The 9,294-nt window shown below is 47.9% G+C and overlaps 1 protein-coding gene across 1 annotated transcript in view; it reads left to right on the top strand.

Moving 5' to 3' along the window:
• Nucleotides 1–948: 948 nt before the first annotated feature.
• The window catches only part of stox2a (storkhead box 2a), a 22,154-nt gene continuing 13,808 nt past the window's right edge, over nt 949–9,294 (top strand). The window contains exon 1 of the mRNA XM_072462286.1: nt 949–1,288. Within this exon, the coding sequence (XP_072318387.1) occupies nt 949–1,288 (340 nt within the window). The remainder of the gene's footprint in view (nt 1,289–9,294) is intronic.

Raw genomic sequence — 9,294 nt, 5'->3', positions numbered from 1 at the left:
GTCTGCGCTTTATAGTTGTGCAGACGAGAATAAACCATGAAGTCTGTTGATCTAATCAGCGTTTTTACAATTGCTACTTTTCAATCACTTTGTAGTCAGCTTTTTTTGGATTAATAAAGACCACTATTTACCAACTGTGTCGTCATACTGAGAGAAATGTGGTGTCCTTTATTTAAGTACAACAAATGCATGAATACCAAAAGATTTAACCCTAAAGACCTCATACTAATGACCGTGTAAAATAAATACATTCAAACCAGGTTTTTAGAATGATGGTTTGGTATTATTGTATTTTTTATTGTATATTTATATTTTAAATTGTGTTTTATTTTTTTGCCGGGAGCTTAACAAGTTTTAATTATTATATTATTAATACAATAGATGATGCGAACCTGTTTGTGTCCACGGGGAGGCGCCAAGCGTTTTTTAAATTTTCTTTCTATAAAATAGTCATCGTTTTTATTTTTGTATTTTATTTTATGTATGAATTTGTTTCCCATTTCACTTTTTTTGACAAATATTTTACAAAGCGCTACATTTTTATTGTGACTGTATTTGACTCGTTTACGGTAGTTTCAAAGTAAAGTTTTAAAACTCGTAGAAACCGAGCAGCGCCTGAACGCACCGCGCGCCAAGTCCGCCTCGCCTCGTTTCCTCCGCGGCCGCTGAAAATAGGCCCCCGGTTTAATGCGCTTTGACAGGGGCCAGTGCGCGCGCGGGGGCCAGTGCGCGCGCGGCGTGTCGGGTTGCTACACTTTTACCTTGTTTTTACCGCACACAAACACGCACAGACACGCACGGACACGCACACGCACCTGCTCCACGTCCCCATCATGCACCTCTCTCTCCGTTTGTCCCGCGCGCGCTCCAACTTCTGCCTTTGACGCGTTTAAAGGGGAAACGTCAACGCCAAACGCAGCAATCAATGAGCAAAGTGCGGCGCCGACCATGGACAAGTTCCTGCAGGTGGCCCCGCACTCCCTGGCGCTGGTCCTGGGACGGGACGAGCTGAGGAGCGCTGCGGAGGAGAAGGAGGTGGAGGAGGAGGAGGAGGAGAAGCATCACCACCGCAGCGGCTACGAGGTGTTCGCCAACTTTAAAGCCGTGAACGCGATGCACTTCTGGAACAAGGCGCTCACGCACGCCCTGTCCCAGGTCTTCTTCCTCGGCTGGATCCAGGACCGGGTGCTGCTCATCCAGGGCGACGAGGCCGACCTGGAGGTGCTGAGGAGCGGCTGGACGAGGAGGACCCTCAGACCTCCTCCAGGCTTTGACATCAAGTGCATAGGTGGGTTGGAATGTGACTTAAATGTCGTTATGTGTCTTCTGATTGTGTTCTTCAACCACTGAGGTTCCTAAATCATCTTTTGGTAATGTGTTGTCCTTCTATTGAGGCTCAGGAAATTCCTGTTTTCACCTGCCCCCTAGCCCCGCCCACATCCTTGTACTTGGGTGCGATGATTTGGTCCTGAAATGCCACATAGCTTTTCAAATAATAAAAACGGGTCAGTTTTGGACAGGAAGTCAAAGGAAATATGTCTATTTCTGAGTTATTTTAGATCAATATTGCAGTTTACAATGAACAAAGTGTAAAATGACGATATACTTATGTTAAAGTTAAATACAAAGTACCCAGGAAAATACTTAATACGTCTCCTTTAAGTGGTTCTGTATGCTGGGTTAAAACCTCCTAAAATACGTTTTAAATGAAAGAAAAACTAAAAACCAAGTTAAAAAGCCTCAAATTATTAATTAATTTATTTTTATGCAGCACTTCTTGTCATATTCTTTTTTTTTTACTGTATATTAAGATTTTTTTGTATGTTGCATGGGACGATATATCGTTTATCTTGTCTTACTAAACCAAACAATATTAAACTAAACCAGGTCCAAACCCAGATTCAAAGACTTGCTATTACCAACAGAAGCACTAATTGCGCTAGCACCACAACTTGAGAAACCCCGGTCTTAACCACGACCTCTTTACGGCGCTTGTGATGTTGATCCTTTCTGTCGCGTCTTTTTTCAAATGTCCAAAAACAGTCCGAACATTTGACTTGGAATAAATGTTGTGGGCGAGTCCGGCGTGTTTTTGGCAGTTGCGTGGTTTGCATACACCATGGCAACGCCCCGGTATCGGCTCGGCCAAACGGTAAACACAGCGTGGCGTTTCAAAGGAGTCGTGCTAATTCTGTTTTGGCCACGAAAAGTCGTCCACGTGTCCATAAAAACCTTAAAAACATATCCACACTTTAATGGAGAAAGATAGACACGCTTAATGCCCCTCTGTGGAACATTCCAGAAGAGGCATTAAAGGGGAGGGGCATTAAACGTGTCTATCTTTCTCCATAGAGACCGGAGTGCGTGTTATTTATACGAAACAAAGACACCGCTAATTGAATCAAATGCCAAAGTCGAACGCTGACCAACCCAGGCAGCGCAATAAAATCTCCATGGAGACGAGAAGGTGGCCAAAAAAGTGACGCACTGCTCCTTTAGCTCAACCCTTGGATAATGCACGCTTCTTGATTAAAAAACGCCAGTGTTTTAAGGGTTGGCGTTGGAATCTGTCTTGTCTTGTTCCAACTATTTTTCCACTTTGAGAAGAGTTTGCGTCGCGTCTTTTTTTAACCGCAGCCGGAGGTAATGATCGAGCAGGTCGTATTCCCCCCGCGCCGCTCGTCTGGGGCAAACGGGGGGCTGTAATTCACATCAGAGCCGGGCAGGTCGGGGCAACTACTCGGCGAGTCTTCCCGGAGCCACCGCCGTTACGCGCCCGCGGATCGTAAAATCGGCGAGAAATAGGTGGCGGAAAGGTGTCTGTGATTGTTGGATTGCCTTGTCTTTTTGTTGGGGTGTTTTCTTTTGTCGTTGTCAGCGAGCGTGTCATGAGGAGATGGAGGAGCTAAAGAAACGGCGATAAGCTCTGGAATGTTTAACCAACTGTTAATAACTCACCAGATGTTTCCATATGTCGCCTTTTTGGAGCAGTTGCAAAGTTGAAGAGAGTGCAAAAAAAAGGGGAAAGAGCTAGTTATACGTTTATTACAACACCACAAGTACCTCCAGTTTTTGTCGGGCCATTGAGTCTCTTCTATTACTGGGAGAAATCGACGGACTATATTTTACTTCTACCTCTCGCTGTATAGATACCGTATTTTCCGGAGTATAAGTCGCACCAGCCAAAAAATGCATAACAGAGAAGAAAAAAACATATATAAGTAGCATTTTTTGGGGAAATGTTTTGATAAAATCAGAACATGGTGAATAGTACGTATGCTAACGCTAACACCAGCTACATGATGCACAGACAGAACTGTGGTAAGTGTCTGGTATGTTAACGTAACATATTAACAGTTATTCAGATAACTATAGCATAAAGAACATGCTAACAAGTTTACCAAAGCATCAGTTTTACCCCAAATCACTAAATCCATTGAATTCTTCTTCCTCTGTGTCACTTCTAAACAACTCCAGAGGTAGAGGAAGTGCAGATTCTTCTTCTGCGTCGCTTAGAGAGTCTAGAGCGCCCTCTTGTGGTTGCCAGTGTGAAAATAACGAATTATATCACCTATAAGTCGCTCTGAAGTATAAGTCGCACCCCGGCCAAAACTATGAGAAAGGGTGCGACTTATAGTCCGGAAAATACAGTAGTTTTGTTATACATGATGAATGAATACTTTTGAGAGCTCGTCCGGTGCGGGGCATATCTTTAGACCAACATTAGTAACACTTTTAGCTCAACTAGCGCCTTTGTTTGGTTGGAATTACAAGGATTACACCGGCTCATTAAACTTGTCTAATCTCCATGGATACAAGCACCGGGCCACAGATCTGATTAGTGGAGAGGATAACGAGATTGTGGAACGTTCCAGGCAGTGCATCTGGAGAGAAGCAGATCACCAGAAAAGTTACGCAGTGCACCTTTAAAGAGTTAGTGGTCGCCCAAGCGGGAAAGTACGCCCTGCTGGACTCCACAACAACTCTTTTCAAAGTCTCTTGCACTGAGAATAGACTATAATCCGTGCATAATGAGGGCTTCAGATGCCATTGTCCTGTGTTTTTATGCCCAAAGAAAAGCGCCATTCACTGAACGGGCCATAAAATGAATGCTATAGTAACTGCACTTTCCCAGTTGCCATGATTTAACCCTGACAATTAAAAGTGAATAACTCAGGGCTTTGTGTCCATTAGCAGTTGAGCACAATGGGCTGAGGGAGTGGAGGAAGCAACAGTGTAGCCTCTCTCCCGTGGAAGGAAAAGCCAGAGAATGGAGGGAAATGCTGGCCTCTGTTCCTCTGCATCCAAATGTCAGGGAAGGAGGGGCCACACTGTAACCCCCTTTAGCACTTGAAAGGGTCCTATTAGAAATGTGCTTTCAATGCTGGTCCACTGGAGGGCAGTCCACAGCAAAATACTGCTGTTTGAGACCACCAGTACTTTACTAAGCAGTATTTACACTGTGGTTTTTGTAGTGCCGTGCAACAGGTGTCTGCTGGTAAAATATATATCAGCACATAACTGCAGGGTGCTAGATGCTGCAGGGACAGCATACATGGAGCGCCATCACCAGGTGGATGGCATAGTGTACAGAAACATCTGTGCAGAGTACGGGCTGGAGACCCCAAGGACAAGGTGGGAAACACCTCCAAAGGTGGTGAAGAACGACCGAGCCAAGGTCCTCTGGGACTTCCAGATACAGACAGACCGAATGGTAGTGGTGAACCAACCGGACATAGTGGTGGATAAACGGACGAGGAAAGCTTTTGTGATTGACGTGGCAACACCAAGTGATGGAAACATCAGGAAAAGAAACTGGAGAAATACCAAGAGCTCAGAGAAGAGCTGGAGAAGGCGCGGAAGGTGAAGGTGGTCATCAGAGCACTTGGGACCCCTAAACTGGAGGAGTGGCCCGTAAATTGGAGGTGTGGCCCGTAAATTGGAGGTGTGGCCCCTAAACTGGAGGTGTGGCCCGAAACTGGAGGAGTGGCCCCTAAGCTGGAGGAGTGGCCCCTAAACTGAAGGATTGGCCCGAAACTGGAGGAGTGGCCCCTAAACTGGAGGATTCGCCCGAAACTGGAGGAGTGGCCCCTAAACTGGAGGAGTGGCCCCGAAACTGGAGGATTGTTCCCGAAACTGGAGGAGTGGCCCCTAAGCTGGAGGAGTGGCCCCCAAACTGGAGGAGTGGCCCCTAAGCTGGAGGAGTGGCCCCCAAACTGGAGGAGTGGCTACAGCGGACCCCTGGAAAAACATCAGACGGTCCAGAAAAGTGCATTGCAGGAACAGTAAAGATCCTGAAGAACCCTCAAGCTCCCAGGGGCCTCTGGTAGAGGGCCGAAGCTCAGAAAAAGGGATGAGACCAACCGCGGAGGATGAGAAGGGAATATATATATATATATATATATATATATATATATATATGTATGTATATACACATACATACACATACACACACATTGGCAGGCCTGTATGTTTTCTATACCGGCCGATGTCAATAAGAGTCTCAGTCTTTATGTTGGACTGAGTTGTTAATGTGTCTTGTCTGCGCACGTGCGTCAGCCTCTTTTCACCTGTTACTGTCTCTTTAAGTGAGCAGACCTCAAAGGTAACAGCTATGAGATCATCGGCTTGCGTCGTCATGGCAACAAAGGCTGTTGCAGCATTACTGAGGAATAAAATGGCTGGTGTGGTGTCACTCACCCTCCCTCCCCCATCCTCCTGAGCTCTTGGTTCTTTTGGTGTCGTTGAACCGGATTGTGACATGTCCCCTCAGCCCGGGGCCCTGTCCCACTCTGCTCCTTTTTGTGTGAGGCAAAGGGCCACAACACCACAAACTTTACTGTGATTCACTGAAACACACTTTATCACACTCCACTTTGGAAGTACTCTTGGCAGTAACACTTTGTAATAACTACACTTTGAATAGTCTTAATAAAGCATGAACAGCAGACTTTATTCAGAATTAACAAATACTTTCATAACTCTAATTCAGGCTTTGTAACTACTTAACTAATACTTTCTTAAACCCTACTAAGCCTAAATAATTATTCATGTAGCAAGGATATTGAACTATTGGCTATTGGCATGAGGCCATATTATCTGCCCAGGGAGTTCTCACATGTGATTTTGATCGCAGTCTATGTGGCCCCGTCTGCCAATGCTGAAAATGCTTGTGAAGCACTGCTCTCCTGCACTTGTAGGCTGCAAACACAGCATCCACAGGCTCTCTTCCTCATCTCTGGTGACTTTAACCACGCTTCTCCCTCTTCTGTTCTACCAACATACACCCAGTATGTTACCTGCCCCACCAGGAACAATAGAACATTGGACTTGTTTTTGCCAACACCAAAGAGGCTTATTCTTCTTCCCCCCTCCCTCCCCTGGGCAGCTCGGACCACAACCTTGTACATCTGAGGCCTGTGTATGAACCCATCGTGCGCAGGCAGCCTGTGGTGTCCCGTGAGGTGAGGATGTGGTCTGCTGAGAGCGAGGAGGCTCTGAGGGACTGCTTCAGCACCACTGTCTGGACTGAGCTTTATGACCCACATGGGAAGGACATCAACACCATCACAGAGTGCATCGCGGACTACATCAACTTCTGTTTTGAGAACATTGTTCCCTCCCGGACGGTGCGGTGTTTTCCAAGCAACAAGCCATGGATTAACCGTGAACTGAAGGCTCTGCTGAAGGAGAAGAAGAGAGCCTTCAGGTCAGGGAACAAGGAGGAGCTGAGGACTGTGTAGAAGGAGCTGAGGAGGGAGATCAGGCAGGCTAAGGCCGGCTACAAGAGGAGGATGGAGGAGCAGCTGCAGCAAAAGAACATTCAGGGAGTGTGGAGGAGCCTGAAAACCATCTCGGGCTTCAAAATCCCCCCTGCCCAGACAGAGGGGGATCTACAGTGGGTGAATGATTTAAATGATCACTTCTTGAGGTTTGATCGGTCACCCGCCCCTCCCCCTGCACAGCTGCATGCTCCCTCTTCCACAGCTGGACAATGTCCTGCATCTGCTCCTCTTCGCTTATCTGCCCCGGACCATCAGCTCCCCACTTTGCCTGGACTCACCCATCCCCCCAGCACACGGTCCCCCTGCCAACCACTGACTGTCACAGCAGCACAGGTGAGGAGTGAGCTGAAGAGGATTAAAGTGAGGAAGGCAGCAGGACCTGACGGCATCAGCCCCAGGCTCCTTAAGTCCTGCGCAGATGAACTGTGTGGAGTTATGGAGCATGTCTTCAACATGAGCCTGAAGCTGAGGGTGGTACCACAGGTCTGGAAGACCTCCTGTCTGGTACCTGTGCCCAAGACACCGCGCCCCAAAGACCTCAACAGCTTCAGGCCAGTGGCTCTCACGTCCCGCCTGATGAAGACACTGGAGCGGCTGGTCCTGGGCCACCTCCGCTCCACCGTGAGCTCAGCCATGGACCCGCTGCAGTTTGCATATCGGTCTGGCATCGGAGAGGAGGACGCCGTCATCTCCCTGCTGCACCGCTCTCTCTCTCACCTGGAAAAGCCTGGCAGCTCTGTGAGGATTCTGTTCTTCGATCTTTCCAGCGCCTTCAACACCATCCAGCCGCTGCTCCTGAGGGACAAGCTGGAGACGGCTGGTGTGGAGTATGACCTGGCAGAGTGGATCCTGGACTACCTCACAGACCGACCCCAGTTTGTGAGAGCCCGGAACTGTGTGTCTGACACTCGGACCTGCAGTGTGGGGGCGCCCCAGGGCACTGTCCTCGCGCCCTTTCTCTTCACCCTTTACACTGCAGACTTCAGACATGACACGGACAGCTGTGTCCTGCAGAAGTTCTCTGACGACTCTGCCATCGTCGGACAGAGGACTGGCGCAGGACTTTGTGGACTGGTGTCAGCGGAACCACGTCCTCATCAACGCGGGGAAGACCAAGGAGATGGTGGTGGATTTCCGCAGACGCCACCCCACTGCCCCCTCACCAGTGAACATCCAGGGACGGGACATTGAGAGAGTGGACTCATACAAGTACCTGGGTGTTCATCTGAACCACAAACTGGACTGGACTCATAACACAGACGCACTGTACAGGAAGAGCCAGAGTCGGCTCTACCTCCTGAGGAGACTCAGGTCTTTTGGAGTGACAGGGCCACTCCTGAAGACCTTCTACGACTCTGTGGTGGCATCAGCCCTCCTGTACGGTGTGGCCTGCTGGAGCAGCAGCATCACAGAGAGGGAGAGGAAGAGGCTGGACAGAGTCATCAAGAAGTCCAGCTCCGTCCTGGGCTGTGCTCTGGACTCGGTGCAGGAGGTGGGGGACAGGAGGGTCCTGGCTAGATTCACATCTATGCTGGACCATGAGTGTCACCCCCTGCAGGACACTCTCTCCGCTCTGGAGAGCAGCTTCAGTGAGAGACTGATCCACCCTCGATGTGCGAAGGAAAGGTTCCGTAGGTCTTTCCTTCCTGCTGCTGTCAGACTTTATAACAAAAACTGTTAGTACTGAACACTCGCAATACTGACCTAACCATGTGCAATTCTGTCATATGTGCAATTGCTGTTGGAATTCATGTGCAATTCATGTGCAATTACTGTGAAATTCATGTGCAATCTATGTGCTGTCGTGACACATATTCATGTGCAATTACTGTCGTGATCACATGCAATGGTAACTATTTATTTATTCATTTGTCTATGGGAGTTTTTATTTATAGGAGATCTTCTACTGAAAGTGTTTTTCAAACTTCCTATAAGTGATCTGTTCTTCTGTATCTACCTCTGTATCTACCTGCGTTGCACCAATGAAATTTCCCCAGCATTTGTTCATGCTCTATTTAGTCTAATTAAAGTGTAGGTATTAAAGTTATCAGGGCAAACACCATTATAATTGTTTATATTCTTCCTCCTTTACTTCTGAGTATATTCTTTATTCCTTCACCTTGAACCTTTTATTCATTCATCCTTTCTCAATTGTCACTTTGAAACCTTCCCAACTTTTCACACTTCTGTCCATCCTCTTCCCGCTCTAGTTTTCCTCCCGTTAATGTTCCTCTTCTGCTCAAAAACTTTGCGGATTCCAATAAAACTATCTGTGTTTTTATTCCTCTAAACGTGGGGCTCGTGCAGGACCCAAACTGAATCTCCTTCGAATCGTGTTCCCCCCGATCTGTTGATGCTGCGCGCGCCTCACAGCCTGTCCTGAATCTCTCCATCCCACCTCCCCTTCCCCCCCTCATCCTCCCCTTCCTCTTCCTCTCCTTACCCTCATCCTCACTCACCCAGACGCACGCATGCTCACACGCAGAGCGGCGCTCGGCAGGCGAATGCG

Source organism: Eucyclogobius newberryi, unplaced genomic scaffold, assembly GCF_026437365.1.
Source record: "Eucyclogobius newberryi isolate DKJ021-1_F unplaced genomic scaffold, fEucNew1.0.hap1 SCAF_4, whole genome shotgun sequence".
In the NCBI taxonomy this organism is placed as follows: Eukaryota; Metazoa; Chordata; class Actinopteri; order Gobiiformes; family Gobiidae; genus Eucyclogobius; species Eucyclogobius newberryi.
Note: the sequence above shows the minus strand (reverse complement) of the source record. Positions and strands in the feature narration are given on the sequence as shown.